Source organism: Microtus pennsylvanicus, chromosome 8, assembly GCF_037038515.1.
Source record: "Microtus pennsylvanicus isolate mMicPen1 chromosome 8, mMicPen1.hap1, whole genome shotgun sequence".
NCBI classification, from domain to species: domain Eukaryota; kingdom Metazoa; phylum Chordata; class Mammalia; order Rodentia; family Cricetidae; genus Microtus; species Microtus pennsylvanicus.
In genome coordinates, this window is record NC_134586.1 from 13,428,037 (window position 1) to 13,448,043 (window position 20,007).

General features: G+C 45.6%; 1 protein-coding gene across 1 annotated transcript in view; it reads left to right on the forward strand.

Moving 5' to 3' along the window:
* The window catches only part of Plbd1 (phospholipase B domain containing 1), a 47,290-nt gene that overhangs the window by 25,702 nt on the left and 1,581 nt on the right, over positions 1–20,007 (forward strand). The window contains exons 7-10 of the mRNA XM_075982483.1: positions 12,975–13,175; positions 13,316–13,456; positions 18,137–18,322; positions 19,562–19,668. Of these exons, the coding sequence (XP_075838598.1) occupies positions 12,975–13,175; positions 13,316–13,456; positions 18,137–18,322; positions 19,562–19,668 (635 nt within the window). The remainder of the gene's footprint in view (positions 1–12,974; positions 13,176–13,315; positions 13,457–18,136; positions 18,323–19,561; positions 19,669–20,007) is intronic.

Consider the following 20,007-nt stretch of genomic DNA (forward strand, 5'->3'; position numbering starts at 1 on the left):
AATAAAATACCTGACCAAGCATAGTGACATACACTTTCAATTCCAGCACTCAAGAGGCCAAGATAGGCATATGTCTGTGAGTTCCAGGCCAGCCAGGGGACTAGGGGACATAGACTCTCTCTCTCTCTCTCAAAAATAAATAAACCAAAAAAACACGTATAAAAACACCAGGTGGCATACACGCCTTTAATCCCAGTAGTTGGAATGCAGGAAAGGGAGATAGAGCTCTGAGTTCGAGGTCAGACTGGTCTACAGAAAAAATTCTAGGACAACCAGCGCTACACAGAGAAACCCTGTCTCAAAAAACCAAATACATAAATAGACAGACAGACAGACAGACAGACATGCGAGGGAACAAATGAAATGCCTGACAACCTTATGAAAGATGAGTAGTTTACTTAGCATGCAGTTTGGTGCGTTTAACAGCACAGTGTTGACAAACGCTTAGATCTGAGCAACATCACATGACGGGTCAAAGCTAAAGCACTGTCAAAGTCATTGCATCTCAAGCCAGGACCAGGGAGAGAGAGGACAGCCCGTAGTCCTCAAGGAGACCACGAGAAGCATTGGCCCCTAGGCCTCAATGACAAGGCTGTCTTGAGAGGCCTTACCTCCCAAAAGTGCTACTGTCCCCCAGTAACAACAGTAAGACCCCAGTCTTAATAGATTCTTGGGGGACCCTAAACCAAACTGAAATTGGTGCGTATGTTTTAATCAAATTTATTCTTAAATAAGTTTTGGTGCTACCATAATCAAAACAAATGTTTTTTTTTCATTTTTCCTATAGTTCATCATATGTTTGTGCATGTGTATTAGTAAGTCACTGCTAACTAACAAAGAGTCCTAAAAAATAGCAGCTTAGCACCGTGCTGGGCACTTAGCATCTCATGGGCTTTGTGGACCAGCAGCTTAGATGTAGTGAGGGAAATGTGTCTGGGACTCAGCTAGAGGAGAAAAGACTGGGGTCCTGGAGGGCTGGAAATGTGGGTGGCTTAACTGAAGCTTGAGGCTTCCCAAGGGCACTCACGGGGCTGGAAGGGTGGCTGGCGCTCCTTCCTCTCCACTCCAGGCTCTCCTCAGGAGTGACTGTCACTCGATCAAGTGACACTGGAGAATGAGCTATTGTGACCCAGCTCAGAGGTCACACATGGCCCTTTCCACTGCATTCTATTTATTAGAAGTGAGGGACAACGGCCAGTTTAAAAGCAAAAAATAAATAAATAAAGCCTAACTTTTTGAAACAAAACTGCCAAAGTATTTGTGGACAAGTCAAGACCATCACTGCGCCTGCTTCCAGGTGGCTGCAGAGAGGATTCTGAGTTTGAGGCCAGCCTGGGGCAAATAGTGAGACTCTGTCTCAAAAAAAAAAAAAAAAAAGAGCAAACAAAATACTATTAGACAATGATTTTGTTTTGTTTTGTTTTTAATTTTATTTTGAGGCAGGCTTTCATTATGCAGCCCTGACGGGCCTGGCACTTGCTCTGTAGACCAGGCTGGCCCTACAGTCACAGACTTATACCTGCCTTCACCTCCTGAGTGCTAGGATTGAAACGCCTGCCTCAGAAGATGCATCTCACTGTCACTTACCTCCCTGAGGCCTTTTTATGTCTGTTTATCATATGTGTAGGTGTTCTCACACTACACGTGTGTGTGGAGAGCCACCAGAGAGACTTGGGGCTCTCTTCCTGTCACGAGGGACTAGAGCTCAGTCTTCGGGGTTGGTGGTAAGAACGTTTTTAACTCAATGAAAGGGCTATGAGTTCCACGAATTCGCTTCTCTCCAGCCCAAGACTTCTGTAAATGATGATTCCTGTAGGTTCCGTAAGAAGCCTTGGGAGTTTCTCTCTACACAAGAGAATATCTCTGAATGAAATTTGACTCCTTCCTTCCATCCTTGTGTACCTTTGGTGACTTCCTCCCATGGTTAGTCTGGTAGACGTGATGAAGATTAGCGATGAAAGCCTTCACCCGCCTCTTGCTGTCAGGAAACAAAGATTCAGATTCAGGCACAGATTTCCTATTAGCTGTGGGCTCTCTAGCCAAGTTTTTCCCGTGAACTAACGCCCTTCTCTTCCTACAGTGCAGAGTGATTTTGTCAATGACTGTTTGGGTTTTACTTTACCAAAGCCTTTCTCAGCACCTACTGAAAGGAGCATTTGACTTTTCTCTTTTATTAACATGGTGACTAATTTATGTCTATTGATTTTTAAGACATTAAGCCAGTTTAACATTCCTAAATTAATCGTAGTCATGATCCATTGTTCAGGTTTTTTTAATTTGAATTACTCATACTTTGTTAAGGATTTTTTTAGATCCAACAGATATACAAAAGATATTTCTGTAACACAGATGTTGGTACATTTTCCTTCTGTGATAATAGTGTTAGCACCAGGGTGAGCACACCTGTGTGTCCTTGACATGGGATTATTCCTTCCTTAAGTCCTGTGATGGAGTCAGTAAGGACTGATATTATTTTCTCCCTTAATAGGATTTGAATAAGATTCACCAGAGATGTCTCTAAGGCATGGAATTTATCTGGAAAGTTCTTAGGAATTTAGCTTCTTTCATTGTTACAAGCTCTAGTTGTATAGTTTCTTGATTTGTCTGTTAGGGGTGTTTTCTGTTCTTTCTAAGGTTTTTTGGATAGGACGTTATTTATGTGTTCCTTGACTTTTTGTTGTCTGCGGTACCCAGTCATGTTCCCAGCTCTTCTCATTGTCATGCTAGTTTGTATCAATCTTGTGCATCTGTTTTATTGATATTTTCCAAGAGTCAGATTTTCGTCCCATTAATCTGCTTTCCGTTCTCTGTGTAATTTTCTTTTTTATTGTTTCGTTTGATCATTTTTATCTTTCTATTTACTTCACAAGCTTATTGACCTATCAAGAGCAAATAAAACTATAAACTGTTGACAAGATACTTTCACAGCACTGTTAAGCTTCCACTAGCAACAGTTAACATAATATATATTTAGATTTAAGCCTGCCATTTTGATACATGTTTCTTGACTTCATCTGTCTTGTTTCTCTGTTTCTCATTCCTTGGCTATTATGAGCATCTGAACACAGTGGTCTAAAAACTTCTGTATTTGGGCTTAGAGATATGGCTCAGTGGTTAAGAGCCCTGGCTGTCCTTGTGGAGGGCCTGGGTTTGGTTCCTGGCACCCATGTGCAGCTCACAACTGTCTGTAACTCCAGCCTCAGGAGATCTAACATCCTCTTCCGGCCTCCACAGCCATGCATGGACTCAGTGCACAGATACATTCAGGCAAACACGCATGCACAAAAACAAGTAAATCTAGAAAATTCCGTGCGAATACCTAAGTTGGTTTTCTGTCTATCTTTCTCTGCCCTGGACTGCATTGTCACCGCTTGCTTAGGGACTGTAATAGACATCTTCAATACACAGTTTACTTCAGGTTAATATTTGATTATATCCATCAAAACATGGGTTGGTCTGGGGATATAGTTCAGTTGACAAAGTGCTTGGAAGTCTTAGGTTCAATCCCCTGTACCACACAGAGTGGGTCTGATGGCTTTTACCGATAATTCCAGCACTTGGGAAGTAGAGGAAGAAGGATCAGAAGTTCAAGATCATCCTCCTGTGCATAGTGAGTTCGAGGTTAGCCCTGGATGCAAGAAGTCCTCTCTCAAATAAATAAGTGATAGGGATCTGGGATAGTGATAATTCTATGTTATTGTTTTCATATATACATGCACATATACATATATAATTTTTATTCAAACAGTTAGTGAAATTAGGATTATATATTAAGTAAGATTGAAGTAAATTGCCAATACTTTATATTTATGTTTATATTTCATATTATTTATTTTCTATTTGTCTATGTGGCTGGTGGCTTTTGTTTTCTTGTGTTTATCTTCATCTGGCATGTTGAACTTAAAGAATTTGTAAAATAATATTTTTCATAATCTTTCAAGATTTTCATCAATTACGGTTTCAAGTACTTTTCCAGCCATTTTTCCTCTCATTTGGAGACTGCAGTTCCGACTGCTCTGCCTCCTAAGTGCTGGGATTACAGGCATGCTCCCACGCCTGGCTCTTACTGTTCTAAAGACAGTACAGAAACGAGGTTAAGTATCACTCATGGGATCTCAGATCACCTAAATTACCTCCTTCATGACCCTGTCTCCAGATACAGGGGTCATAACTTCAAGCCTTTTAATTTTAAGGATCACAGTTCAGTGTATAAGAGACGGTAAAGCTTCTTCTCCTTCTTAACCAGTGCTGTGACAGAGGTTATTTCTTCCCACATTTAACCATTTTTTAGAACCTACATAGCAATTCTGATGAGAAATAGCATGGAAGTACACATCCCTAATTCCAGCACCCAGGAGGCAGAGGCAGGCCAATCTCTGTGAGTTCGAAGCCAGTCTGGTTGATAGAATAATTTCCAGGACAGCTGTTGGAAGAGGCCACTTGTTGGTTCCCAGCTGCCCGGCTAGCTTAGACCCAAAATAATCACATAGAAACTGTATTAATTAAATCACTGCTTGGTCCATTAGCTCTACTTTCTTCTTGGCTAACTCTTACATATTAATTTAACCCATTTCTATTAATCAGTGTATGGCCATGTGGCTGTGGCTTACCCGCTAAAGTTCTGTCATCTGTCTCTGGCTGGGCTACATGGTGTTTCTCTGACTCTGCCCTCTTTCTCCCAGAAAACAGTGTAGCTTTTCCCACCTAGATCTGTTCTTCCCTGCCATAGGTTCAAAGCAGTTCTTTATTCATTAACCAATAAAAACAATGCACAGACAGAAAGACTTCCCACACTAGACAGCTAGAGCTACATAGTAAGACTTTGTCTAGAGAGAGAGAGAGAGAGAGAGAGAGAGAGAGAGAGAGAGAGAGGAGAGAGAGAAAGAGAGAATAAACAGGAAACAGAGAAGGAAAATGGCCTGGATGAGACCCGCCAAGTGCTGTGAGAATTAGACCACACTCAAGATTCGAATCAATGACTACAAAGCTTGTTTGTGGTCATCTGTTATTCAGTAAAAAAGAAAACGAAGTCTTTTTTCTTTAATTCCATATCGTGTGCCGGGATCTGTGACTGACATGTTGACAAACATTTGTCTCTCTACCAAAACCCAAAAGCCTGGCCAAGGGTATCTTATTTGGTTCTTCAAAGATGGCAACAGAATGAGAGAAGTTCAAAGGGTCACAAGGATAGATCGTGGTCACACGGATAGATCGTGGTCACACACGACACGGCTGAGACTGGGTTAAAGCAGTTTATCTGCCTGTAAATACCTCCTTCCTGAAATGGCTCAACTCACGTTAAACGGGAATGGCTACCAGGAAGGGAGCCATGAACTCAAGGTCAGCCTCGGGGTTTGAGGAGTGTTTGCTTAGGGAGGAGAGCTGGAACCCATTCAAAGTGTCCTTAATTCAATCCAGTAATGATGATCCCCCAGGAGACTGAGGCTTCAAGCTTAATTATCTGTACTGGAGGCTTTCTGGAACATTCTGAGTGTGTGTCACCTGGCATGCACGGGCTCCTGCTTTGCATTGTGTCTGAGATCCTGTCCCCACCTAGAAACACACACATACAAACCTTTCCAATGGAATCGCTCCTCAAAATGTCCAGGGGGCGTTTGCTGAAAGTCCACATACAGCGGCACCCAAGGGAATTCATCTTTCTTCCTTAAGTGCCGCAGTGATTGTGTGACGTCAGGGACACGTGGTGGGAGGGATCAGTTCTCTCTGTCCGCCTTTACATAGGTCGCAGGGATGAGACTTGGGCCACTAGGCTTGTGGAGTAAGAACTTTTATCCTCTGAGCCTCTGGCTGGCCCAAAAAGGTTTTGTTTTGTTTTTTCTTATTCCCAGGCAGGGGCATTTAGAATAGCTCCTGGGTGATGCTAACATGCTGAGACCAAAGCCCATCCTTTGACGCCGCCGCCAGCTGCCTGCGTGGTCCCAAAGCACAAGCCTTCCAAAAGACACACATGATAATGAAAGTGAAAGCCGAGGCTCCTTGCCCCAGGAGAGTTAGTTAGTCTTCGAGGTCCATGATGGGGTGGCTTTCCTTGGTTATGAGGGTGTCGTGTTTAATGAAAGGATGCTGTGAACATTTTAACACTCGCGCGGTTGCCTTCACTGCTTTCATGTTGCCTCTTTGATCTCGGAGGCTCTGTTGTAAAAGTAAAATCTACACACATGATTCACAAGCATGCACAGGCCAAAGACCCTGCCCTCTATTTGGAAAAGCTGGAAGCTAGAGCCGGGAAGAAGGAAGAGCCAAAGCAGGGCCATCGTTGCAAAGGATAGTAGGCAGATTGTGTAGCGCTTAACCCCAGATTTCTTAGACTCCCTTTGTGTGTGTGTTTTTTGGTTTTTTTTTTTTGTGTGTGTGGTTTTTCGAGACAGGGTTTCTCTGTGGCTTTGGAGCCTGTCCTGGAACTAGCTCTGTAGACCAGGCTGGTCTCGAACTCACCTTTGTGTGTGTTTTACCTCCTTTGGCACCACGCCAGGACAGGCTGTCTCCTGTGGGTCACACCTGTCTTAGTCAGCCCCCACCGCCCGGCTCAAAGAGCATCCTCCCTTTATCCCTCCAAGAATCGCACTGTATCTCCCATTCTCCCCTGACGGAAGTGGCCACCCAACGATTCCCCCAGCTGGCTCCAGCCGGCTGAACAGCTCCCATGAGTCACCCTTCCTGTTTCTAACGTAGCTGTGTCGCTGTGTGTGTGAACAATCATTGTTGACTTGCACACCTGTTCCCACCCCCTTGTCAGGTGTGTGTGGCTAGAAAAGGGTTGTTCGAAGTCCGCCTGAGATGATTCCTGATTGGCTGTTTAGTTCAAGTCGCTTATCTGCAGTGTGTGTGTGTGTGTGTGTGTACGCCAAAAGGTGGCTTCCGCCCTTCCAGAGTGAGGAGCGCCGTGCAGGAGATGTATAAACATTATTCAGTATCAACTTCCTTTTCAATTAATTTTACAATTCGCCATTGAGCACTTACTGCACGTTAAACCTTTGCACGATGCCAAAATAAGACAAAATTCCCTTTCTTGGTAGAGTTTATATGCTGTAGGACAGGAAGAAATGACAAAAGGGAATAAATAAGGAGGCTGGCGGGGTAGCCCAGTGGGTAGAGTGCTTGCCACACAAGCTTGAAGACTTAGGTTTGGTGCTCGGAGCGCATGTTTAAAATGTTGGGCTTGGTGGTGGGCACTTGCAATCCTGGAGCTGGTAGATGCCTGGGGTTTATTGGTCAGCCAGTCTGGCTTGCTTGGCAAGCTCCAGGCCATCGAGGAACTCTTTCTCAAAAAAGGTAAAGTGGGGCCGGCAAGACAGCTTAGCCGGTAAAGGTGCTAGCTGCCAAGCTGGATGACCTAAATTCAGTCCCGGGGACTGGTGTGGTTGAAGGAGAGAACCAGCTCCAACAGCTCATTCTCTGACCTCTGCATGCTTGCCATGGCACACAACGTGCAAGCGCGCGCACACACACACACTCTCTCAAACGTATCAAATAGAACTACAGTATCTTCCGTCTATACATTATCAGTGTAAGAGATTAGCATTTACTAAACAGAAAATTACTGTAAGAAAGTTATGAAATGTTATTATTATTTCTTTTTTGAGACAGGGTCTTATCCTCTGGTCTAGGAACTCTCTTGAACCTTGTTGGCCTCAAACATGGCTGACACCAGCCTCAGCCTCCCAGGACTACAGGCCTTTCCACATCCAGCTTGGATGGTCCAGTTAGTCATTTTAGACCACAGTGTTACAGAGACCCCAGAGCGTGAAACCCAGAGGAAGGAGTGAGCGTGTCTGTTCGTTGTGCCCTCGGTTGGCAGTGGGTTGCTATGACACCTCTGGGCTCTGGAACACTGGACACGTGCAGGAAAAGTGTCGACTGAGCTCACTAGGGAAACCTTTTAGGGCTGTCTGAATAAGGAGTCTTCACGGCATGGAGGGGTAGTGGTCACTATATTAAAATTTTGTTTTTATCTTTAATTCTGTGTCCGTGTGTGGGTGTGTGACGGTGTGGGAGCAGATGCCCCAGGAGTCTGAAGAGAGGATCAGGTTCTCCGGGAGCTGGAGAGCCACTGCGTTCGGGTGCTGGGAACCAAACCCTGATGCTCCCTCCCAAAGAGCAGCCAGTGAGCCGACTCTCCAGCCCCCGGTTTATCTCTTATTTGGGTCTTGCCCTCTCAGGGCCCCTGCCTGGGCCTTCTGAGTTCTGGGATTAAGACAGGAACCGCTTCTCATCTTTATAAATCTTACAGTAAGCATTAACACATTTTACATTTATTTATTTTGTGTGTGCACAGGGGCCATAGCATGTGTTTGCCAGTGTGTGTGTGCGTGCACTCGCTCACACGCACACACACACACATACCGTAATATGCATGTGGAGGTCAGGAGACGGCTTGCAGGAGTAGGGTTCTCTGCCTCCGCCATGTGGGCACCAGGGATAGAACCCCAGTTATCAAAGCTTGGTGTCAAGTGCCTTTGCCTGCTGAATCTCCTCACTGACCCCTAAAGCACGCTCTATTTACTGAAAAAGCTCCCTTTTATTTCTTAATCTCAGCGAGAAAGTTGCCATGAGATGGAATCTGAGGATGAGGTTTATAAACACTGGGAGTTTCCCATTTCCCTAAATGCTATTAGTTTGCCTTCCAGGGCTGCTGGTGACACAATGTTTCCCTTAGGGCCTGCGCTGGGACTTTGTACCCTCTTTAAGTCTTATTTGACGTCCTTAAGCTTTACAAGAGTCGCCCTCCCCAGAGAGTTTTGGCAAACAGAGTTGTCGTTTTGTCTTTGCTGTTCCAGAACTCTGGGCAGCCTGTATTTTTTTTTTTTTTTTTTTTTGGCTGCACTCCTCTGTGAAGACCCGTACCCTGCAATGGAGGGCATCCCTAAAGCACTCCCTCATGTGAGAACGGCTGCCCTCTCCCGGTCCGGAGAGGCTGCTACAAGGAGGAGGAATTAGCAATGTGTCAGAGCACTGCTTCAGCCGCCAGGAATCTTCCTCCCACAGGCTTGCTCGCGGTGGCCACGCATGGTTGCACAGTTTGAGCGCTGCAAAGGGAATAAGAAATGAACGAGTCGTCCCTGCAAACTAACCCCCCTCTATCCTACATCCAGCCTGTGTCTCCCCAGAAATTGTGTTTGAAGGTGCCAGTAAGCCTGTATAGACAGACCAGAGCAGATAATTCCCTCGCTCTTGCTCCTTGTGTGAACTGACCCACCCTGTGAAGAAACTCGTTCAATCAGTTGGACATCCTTTTACCATTTAAGAGTCTTACTCTGAAACCCTGGCAATTAAACTTAGATTGTGAGAGCCGGATGACGTCACGCACTCTCGGGCTACCAGAGTTGAATTGGCGATGGGCAGGTTTGCTGTGAGCTGTCTATGTAACCGAGAGGCTTCTCTGCTCCCAGAACACTTTGCTCTCGTTTCCTGTGGCCCAAGTTGGCCTGGACCTTGCTGTGTAGCTGAGGATGACCTTGGACACCTGGGCCGCTCTTACTGGACCCCTAGCCTACCAGGTCCACCCCAGGTGCCATCATTGTACAGTGACACACGCCATTCCAGGGGTGTGATTTTAAGGTGTTCCATATATAGTTTTTTTGTACTTAAGAAGAAGGGCATTTATTTTAATGTTTTAGGAGAAAGGAAATGAAAATTAAACCCTGGTTTCTTCGGATATTAATGTATATGAAAAAGCTAATATATCTTGGGTGTGAAAAGGAAATTAATGTAAAGAAAAATATTGAGTAACATATATGTTAAAGAGTGGTGGCACACACCTTTAATCCCAGCACTCAGGAGGCAGAGGCAGGCAGATCTCTGTGAGTTTGAGGCCAGCCTGGTCTACAAGAGCTAGTTCCAGGACAGCTAGAATGGTTACACAGAGGAACCCTATCTTGAAAAAAAAAAAAAAGAGTTTGAGTTAGCCATTCACAATGTGTATATTTATTTGACTATCAGATGTATCCCATAGATATATACAGTTTTGCCTTTTAAGAAGTCAAAACAAGAAAAGCCCCCAGAGATGGTTCAGTGGTTAAGAGCACTTTTTGCTCTTGTAGAAAGGCCTCGATTTGGTTTTCAACACCCACATGGTGGCTCACAGCCCTCGGTAACTCCACGTTCCAGGGGTTCCGATGCCCTCTGCTGGCCTCCTCGGGCACTGCACATATGTGGTATACAGTATACATACATACAATCAAAGGAACTATTTCTACACATTAAATATATATGTGTGTGTGTATATATATGTGTGTGTATGTGTATATATATTTGCTTTTCAAGAAAGGGTTCTCTTGTGTAACCTAGCTGCCCTGGAACTCACTCTATAGACCAGGCTGGCCTTGAACTCAGAGATCTGCCTGCCTCTGCCTTCCAAGCACTGGGATTAAAGGCGTGCACCACCACTGCCAGGCTAAATTAAAAACATTCAAAACTATAATACTAAGAGCCTGCAAGACGACTCTGGGTAAAAGTGCTTGCTTTGAAATCCTAACAGCCAAAGTCCAATCCTTGGAACCCATGTAAAGGCGGAAAGAGAACTGTTGCTTCGGGTTTCTACTGTTAGGATAAACACAAGCATCTTGGGGAAGAAAGGGTTTACTTCATCTCCCAGCCTACAGGACATCACTGAGGGAAGTCAGGGCAGGACTGGAGGCTGGAACCTGGAGGCAGGAACTGACGCAGAGACCAGTGAGAAACGCTGCATCTAGATGTTTAGTTTGCTTTCTTACCCACTGCAGAGTGACCAGCCCAGAGATGGCACCAGCAGTGCTTATCTGGACTCTCTTATACCAATCATTAGTCAATAAAATGTTTCACAGGCTTACGTATAGGCCATCTAACGGAGGCATTTTCTCAAATAAGATTCCTTCTTCCCAGACAGGTCCAAGTTTGTGTCAAGTTGACCACACCAAACCAAACAAACAAAACGAGGACAAGAACCAATTGCACAAAGTTGTTCATTGGACCCCCACAACACAAGTGTTCACACACCTTACATACATACACAACAGTAATTGTTGGACTCTAGCATCCAAACACCGAGAAGGAGTCACCCCCCAGACACCATCTCACACACCACAGCCAATGCAAAAGCATGAGGATTTTATTAATTCTGTCATGACAGGGTCCCCCAGCATTCGGGAAGCCGAGGGACCCCGAATAGCTGGTACAGTCTACTTTTAAAGGGGTCACAGAAGCAAGGGAGGTTGTTCTTTGACTATTCTGATTGGCTTATTTGAAAGGGCTATTACCAATAATTGACTAGAGAGCTGTTGCCAGATCAGATGAGGTAAGAGGTCATTTTGACCCCGTTTCCCAGGGGACCGAACCAAAGCATACGTATATGGGTAATTGTTCAGGAACTGAGTACGTGCGAGTGTAGCTGTTAGGTCCTTGGTTCCCAGGGGAGGAGGGGAAGCACTATGGCACAGAGGCTGAGAGGATTCAAAAATGGCTTCAGGATTGTCTTAAAGTCTTACATAATAAACAAAGAATAAAATGAAAATATTATGCGAGTAACAGTTTATATAACAAAAATGTAGATATACTCAGATAAGATAGGTCAAAAAGAAAGGGGATATTATAAAATGGTAGACGCCAGAGCCCACGTCTATCTGTTCCATCACAGAAGAAGAGTTTAGATGGGGTGATTTCTAAAAAGGCGTCCTAGACACTGGGACGTCGGAGGTGTCTGCTGAAGGTCCTTTTCTATTCTGTGTTCTTACAAGGTGAAAGGGGCAAGCGAGCTCCCTCTGGCCTCTTCACCTCACCCTTGAGAAACATGGCAGAAGAGCCTAGCCTAACTCTGGGCTCTCAGACATTCCTTTACCGCTTTCAACTGTCGACCTCTGTGGGTGCAGATGGTGTCCTGCCCTCCCCCTCTCCGGGCTGCCTCTGAGTTGCCCGCCCACACTCACCCCAGCACAGATATCAACACAGTCTCACTCAGTGAGCTGGGGTGTCAAAGGCCACTCTCAAAACCAGGTTCAGATTTCTGCATGTAGATTCATCCATGTTTAAAAGTCTCAAGTAAGATGTGTAAAGTGCAGATTAGAAAAAGATGTGTAGCCAGGCAGTGGTGACATACGCCTTTAATCCCAGCACTCAAGAGGCAGAGGCAGGTGGATCTCTGTGAGTTCGAGGCCAGCCTGGTCTACAAGAGCTAGTTCCAGGACAGGCTTCAAAGCTACAGAGAAACCCTGTCTTGAAAAAAAAAAACAAAATACAAAGAAAAAGATGTGTATCTTCTTAACTGCCTAGCAATGTTTCCTTCTGATGTCCTTCCTAATTACAAGTTCTTCAAAGTCCTGCCAAATAGAGATCCAGTTTGTCTGCTGTTTACTTGCTGCCTATATAAACACATGCCTCCTATCCCCTAACACACACACACTCACTCACTCACACACACACACACACACACACACACACATATCTCGGGTTACCACACTTTTCTGAAAGAGAATTTAAGAGGGTATGGGGTGATGTGGGATTCCCCTCCATATGCTATAAACATGTTTTATTACCATTGGTTAGTAAATAAGCTATTTCAGCCTATAGCAGGGCAGAATATAGCCAGGATGAAAGAGATACATATAGAGAGAGAAAGTAGGAGGAGTCAGAGAGATGCCATGTAGCTGCCGAAGGAGAAAGACACCAGTAGCCAGCCAGAACCTTACTCTTGTGGCAATACATAGAATAGAAATGGGTGAGTTTAAGATGTAAGCGTTAGTCAATAAGAAGCCTAAGCTATTGGCCAAGCCATGTTGTGATGAATACAGATTCTGTGTGATTATTTCGGCTCTGGACACCTGGGAAACAAACAAGTGGTCCTGGTCTACAGTGAGGTTTACAGGAGCTGTGCCAAGGCTAGGAGGGGCTGCTAGGAGGGGAAAAGAAAGTCAAGCACCGTGCTGATGGTGACCGTGTGGACAGCGCACGTGTAACGGCCTGTGCATCTGCCATTCCTCCAGGGTTCTTGGAGTCTCTGGATGACTTCTACATTCTTAGCAGTGGCCTGGTACTGCTACAGACCACCAACAGTGTGTATAATAAAACCCTGCTGAAGTTCGTGGTCCCTGAGTCTCTCCTGGCCTGGCAAAGAGTCCGCGTGGCCAACATGATGGCAGTCGGCGGTAAGGACTGGGCAGAGATCTTTTCAAGGTACAACTCTGGTAAGTAGGTCTCTCTGTGTGCTAGCCCTCAGACATGAGCCTGCCTTAGTGAAGCATTACCATTGTTAATCAGTTGAGATTATCTACCAGTTAGCCAGGCGAGGCATTTCATGCTGCCCTTGTGTCTCCCAACCTTGCAGGTACCTACAACAATCAGTACATGGTCCTGGACTTGAAGAAGGTGGCCATCAAGAAAAGCCTTGACAAAGGCACTCTGTATATCGTGGAGCAAATTCCTACATACGTAGAATATTCGGAACAGACCAATGTTCTAAAAAAAGGTACCGTCTTCCCAGCCTGCCGGGATTGTGCGCCTATCTGTGTGTCCTGGCTTCATTTCTGCTCTTGTGCTACTGGGAGAAAAGCAACTTAGGTGTGTGTGAGGTGACTGTGTGGTGGGGATGTGAGTGTGTGTGTGTGTGTGTGTGTGTGTGTGTGTGTGTGTGTGGGGGGGGGATGTGTGTGTGTGGTGACTGTGTGTAGCGGGGATGTGAGAGTGTGTGTGTGTGTGTGTGTGTGAGGTGACTGTGTGTGGCGGGGATGTGAGTGTGTGTGTGTGTGAGGGGTGTGTGTGTGGTGACTGTGTGTGGCGGGGATGTGAGAGTGTGTGTGTGTGTGTGTGTGTGTGAGGTGACTGTGTGTGGCGGGGATGTGAGAGTGTGTGTGTGTGTGTGTGTGTGTGGTGACTGTGTGTGGCGGGGATGTGAGAGTGTGTGTGTGTGTGTGTGTGAGGGGTGTGTGTGTGGTGACTGTGTGTGGCGGGGATGTGAGTGTGAGGGGTGTGTGTGTGAGGTGGATGTTTGTGTAAGGTGACTGTGTGTGACGGGGATGTGAGTGTGTGTGTGTGTGTGAGGTGAGTGTGTGTGGCGGGGATGTGAGTGTGAGGTGAGTGTGTGTGACGGGTGTGTGTGTGAGGTAAGTGTGTGTGACAGGGATGTGTGTGTGGTGACTGTGTGTGGCGGGGATGTGAGTGTGAGGTGAGTGTGTGTGACGGGATGTGAGTGTGAGGTGGATGTTTGTGTAAGGTGACTGTGTGTGACGGGTGTGTGTGTGAGGTAAGTGTGTGTGACAGGGGTGTGTGTGTGAGTGGGTAATGGTTCTGCCAGTTTTCCTGGTACAAAATTATTGTGTTCGGCACAACAGGTGAGAGGGACCTCACTCTCATTGGAGATTGGGACGCCTGTGAGGCACATGACCCTCTGACCTCTAACAGCCCTAACAACGATCTCCTTCTTTAATTCTGGAGGCTGACTTTTTAGTTCCGCTCAGCACATTTTTTGGCTGTTGCTCTGACTCAGGCGGGAAAAGCAATAATACCAAATTGCTTCTCTACAAACTCTGGAGTGTCCTATAGCAAAGGCCGAGAGTCCAGAGTGGGAGAACTGGAATAAGGTCTGAAGTACTGGGCCTAACAGAACCTTACTAAAGAGGGTACCATAAGTGGAAGGGGTCATCAGGGGTACTGCCCAGACAGATGAAGCTGAGGGATTGAATCTTGGCTTCCCCCAAATCTCAGGTAAATGACCCATCCTCGCCAACCCTGCTCTCTCCATGTAAGTCAGGGCAACCGTGACATAGACCCACCAATTGCTTGCTCGTCGTTTTAAGATCCCAGAGCTCGGAAGCCAAAGTTATTGCTCTGGTGCTAAGTTACCCGGTAGGAAAATGTGATCCAAACTAAACTAATTTAGTAGGGAAAAAACCCAAATCTGCAAAAATGAGCTTGAGGGCCTTCTGTCTTTAGCCCCTCACAAAGACACTGCTTATCATGATGGTCATTTGTCTTTGTCTCTGTAACAAATCACATGACAGTGACTTAAAAGAGGCCAGATTTACCTGTGGTGCAGGTCACCAGGTCGAAACTTTAACAGCACTTGCCACTTTCCTGCAATGACTTTTTTTAAAAGTTTGTTCATTGGTATATACTGTGTACAAGAATAGACTCAGTATGCTATCTTACACAGAGTATACACTGATTGTGTACAACAGTAGATTCATTATGCCATCTTACACAGATACGTGTTTTTAAAGCACCCTCTTCTTCACCTCTCCCCCACAGCTCCCCACCCTCACCAATCCCTTTCCTCTTCCCAGTCCGTCCCTTCCGCTTTCGTGGCTTATTTTTTCTGGGCATGGGGGAGCCCTGTAGTTTAACTAGGGAGATTGACAAATAGCTTGGGTAACTTAGCAGTGGCTATACTACAGAAGAAGACGTCCCTAGGGCCCCTTAGACCCCTGGTTCTCAAACCTTTCTAAGGCAGAGACCCTTTAAGACAGTTCTTCGTGTGGTGGTGACCCCCAACCATAGCTATTTTGTTGCTACTTCATAATTGAAATTGCACTACTCTTATGAATTGTAATGTAAATACCTGGCATGCAACATGCAAATGGGGTCGTGACCCACAGGTTGAGAACGACTGCTCTGGCCACCCTTCTGGGTCTTTTCTCTGTTCTGATGTTTGATCTCACAGGGAAGTTCCAGAGAAGCATTATACTAAACATTCTGCTGTGAGGATAAAGGCTCAGGAAGAAATAGGAGATGCTCTCAAATAAAGATACTGTGTAACCATTCTTCAAATTAAAAAAAGAAAAGCAACTCTGGGATGGAGGCAGTGCTTCTTCTTCTTCTTCTTCCTCTTCTTCCTCCTCTTCTTCTTCGAAAGTTAATTTAGAGGGTTATGGAAGAAAAGGAGAGAGAGAGAGAGAGAGAGAGAGAGAGAGAGAGAGAGAGAGGGAGGAAAGAGAGAGAGGAAAGAGAGAGAGAGAGAGAGCTGCCTCTAAGAGCCAGATGGCAACTGAGCTTGAAATCATGCTTCCAAGAGGGGATGGTAGTGCTTAAACATCATCAGATTGATCTGGGAATACACCCACTTCCATAGTAGATGCTTTTGTCAATGATGAGGCCTTATGAGACTGCGAAGGGCAACAGAGACTGGTGTTTGAGGGAGCTGTTCCTATAGTTTTACCAACAATTAATTTATGGCCGAGACTGGCACTACTGTAAGTACCACAGCTGCTTGAACACACTCAGCGTCTACAATGATCCTTAAAAAGGAAGGATCCGCTGTGATACTGGATTAGTTACCTTTGTTGTGATACGCACCATGATCAAAAGTCACTTGCATAGGCGGTTGTTTTGGCTGCTGGTTCCAGAGGGAGAGACCATGACAGCTGGGGAGGCGCAGTAGCAGGCTGCAGGGGCAGGCAACAGACAGATCACATCCTCAGCCACGGGCCAGAACATAAATCCTCAAAGGCCACCCCCACTGATGCACTTCCTCCAGCAAGGTTGCATCTCTCAAAGGTTCCATGGCTTCCCCAGACAGCACCACCAAGAGGAAGTCAAGTGTTCTAACACACAAGCTTGTGGGGAACATTGCTCGTTCAAAACACCACAGATGCTGGAAAAGTATTGTTGACATTATAAAGATGAAGACATTAGCACAAAGAGGTGAATGATTTGTCCTTGGTCACATACCTAGTAATGCTGGAGCCAGGCTGTGAGTCTCTGTGACTTAGTCCAGCCTAGCAACAAGTCTGTTTTTACCTGTAATTTCAGTGCTGTCCTTATCTCTGCTCTTCCTGGCACTGGTTCTGTGCCCCTGCAAAGTTAAACATTTGCTTTGTCTCAGTAGCTTCTCCCTGGATAAGGAGCTTCCTGCACAAGAGTAAAAAAAGGACAAAGACACACACACAAGGGCCAAAGAACATGGCGGTCGGAAATGACTCCCTGAAGTAGAGCAACCCCTAATTTTTAGAATTGAAGTAGACTCACTGTATGTGGTGCAGGACTTCATAAAGACGTTTCCTCCAAGTCCACCATGCACTTTGAGCTCATCCACCCACCATACTCCCCCCTTGCTCCCTCCTTCCATCCCTTTCCTGCTAGGCCCCTTTGTTTGTCCGCGGCATCTCTATTTTACTTTTGAACCGAACTATAAAGCACTCCGGAGGAATTGTGGTGTTTGTCCGAGTCGGGCTCATTCCCCTGCCTGTGACCATCTCCAGACCCACCCTCTTTCCTTTTATTCTTTGTGACGGAGTGTCGCACTGTCTGCATTGACTCCTTCATGGCTGGATAATGGGTTGCTTCTACTGGCTACCGACCATAAACAATAAACATGGACTTACATGTCACTGTGGTGTGTTGACTTAAGATTTCCTGAGTGCATTCCCAGGAGCTCCACAGCCGGTGGTTTGGAGAAACCTCCATATTGGTTTCCATAGTGGCTAGGGACACCCTCATTTTAACTGATGGTCCTGTAGGTAATAACCTAGGCCAGTGTAAGCTGCGATGTTCCTAGAATTGTGCCACATGTCTACTGCTTAGTGACTTGATGTGTAAATTTTGGATGACAATGGCTACCGTCCTGAAAGTTAACAGCCTGCTGGAATGGGAAAGACAACACCCCACCCCATCCCCACTCATCATAGGCACTCCCTTTGCTTCTGTTCTCACAAAAGGAAGAAGTGGGGTGAGGTGCCTGAGACCTGAGCTTTCATCCAGGAACTTAGCTAGAACTTGCGTTTTCTGATGTCAGTGCTGTGCTTCCGTCAGTATGATTAGTGTCTGCTGTCCTCAGTGGGCACCAGACAGTCACCACATGGACGTCAGGCTGCTCCCCAGAATACTACATTATCCTTCGCTTTTTCTGCTCCATAGAGAACAATGTTATTATCTGCATTCTAGATTGCGCTGATAACTCGGGGTGAGAATCAAAAACCTCTCCTACTCTTCTTCCCCACAGTAACCTAGAAGCACTCCACCTCTGGGAGTTTAGAGGGACCACTGGTCGGCAGGTTTCTGTTCTCAGCTCCAATTCCTATGCCGCTTCATTGTAATTACACATGTGGCGGGTCTCAAATATACTGTTATTCACTAACCTCCACGTTTTGTTTCCCTTCTCTTCCCGTCTCCCTCTCTCTGTTCAACCCCATCTTTCTCTTCCGTTCCATATCAGGATACTGGCCTTCCTACAATATCCCTTTCCATGAAAAGATCTACAACTGGAGTGGCTACCCGCTGTTGGTTCAGAAGCTTGGTTTGGACTACTCTTATGACTTAGCTCCACGAGCCAAAATCTTCAGGCGCGACCAAGGGAAAGTGATTGATGTGACTTCCATGAAATACATCATGCGATACAATAGTACGTAACACATTTCTCAAGAGCCATTCTTCAAAACTCCTTTCCTTCCCCCACGGAATACCCTGTGCAAGTTTATCATCTTGTTCTAGAAGGAATTATAAGAAGTTATCTGTTCAGTATTCAGGATACTATTCATACTGTACATACATTGCTTAACAAATAGAACATTTGCCTCCTTTATAAAATCTCAGAGAACTTTTTGAAAGGCTGGCAGTGTGGCCCAGCAGAGAAAGGCACTTGCTGCCAGGCCTATTAGCCTGAGTTCGACGCCCTAGTCCTTGACAGTGGAAGAAGAGGATTCCCATAGTTTGTCTTCCGACCACCACAGGCACGCCAGGACATGCTTATGTGCATACACACATTTAAGCAGACACAAATTCAATTCTTGATCCTGTCTTCTCCTTGCAAATGTTGGAATTGTGGGTGTATATAACCACACCTGGCTCTACAGACTTTTTCTTACCTGACCGTCTTCCCCACACCAAAAAAGTTGCATGTAAAACATAAAGGAAATGATCCAAGTAGGGAGGGCCCCTTTCCTTAACACTTCTCACCTCCTGCCAGCAGAATTCCCAAGGACAAAAGCAGCTAAAATACTCATAATGCTTTCTTTTGATGAAGACTCTCCAAGGCTAATTTGTTTATCATCTGCTGGGAAATGGGGCTGCCTGTGTATCTTATCTCTTCTCCCTGGGGTGTGGTGCTTGAAAGGCAGCTAGGCCTGGAGCAAAGGACTTGCAGCTTGTCATTCCCTGGAGCAAGCCTAGAGCAATGCCTGTATTGGGAAGCAGGTTTGAGTTTCTAATGCCGTGAAAAGACACTGTGATCACGGCAGCACTTAAAAAGGAAAACATTTAATAGGATGGCTTACAGTTCAGAGGTTCAGTCCATTATCATCATGGCGTGGAGCACGGTGTGCAGGCAGACACGGTACTGGATAAGTAGCTGAGAGTCTCCATCTTGCAGACAATAGGATGTGGTCTCCATGTCACACTAGGGAAGCTTGAGCAAGAGAGACCTCAAAGCCCACCCCAACAGAGATACACTTCTTCCTACTTCACACCTCCTAATAATGTCACTTCCCTTTGGGGCCATTCTCTCTTAAACCACCACAGTGGGGGCACCCTGTCAAACACAATCTTTAATGATTCAGGTATGAATAGATCCAAACTCTTACTTTGGATAAGTAGATCTCAGAATAACCAATACCTGTTCTTTCCCCATTGTTGTGTCTCCTAGATTATGAGGAGGACCCCTACAGTAAGGGTGATCCCTGCAATACCATCTGCTGTCGTGAGGACCTGAATGAAGCCAGTCCCAGTCCTGGAGGTTGCTATGACACCAAGGTAACTCACATACCTTACTTTCCAATTTACTTCTAATGAGGAGTTAGGCTAGAGACAGATTTTTTTTTTTTTTTGTGGCATAAAGCCCAGTGTCTCTAAACATATATGAAATTCAGGAAGCAGACTGTTCCTATAGATAACAGAATTTACCTTATATAGTGAAGGATCAATCTTCAACACCCTCACCATATCTAGAAGAGCTCTTAGTTATTTATAAATGTATTCATAGGGATGGAGAGATGCTTTAGAGAACTGACTGCTCTTTCAGGGGTCCAAGGTTTGATTCCCGGAACTGACATGCTGCCTAAGAACCATCTGGACTCCAGTTCTGGGGTATCC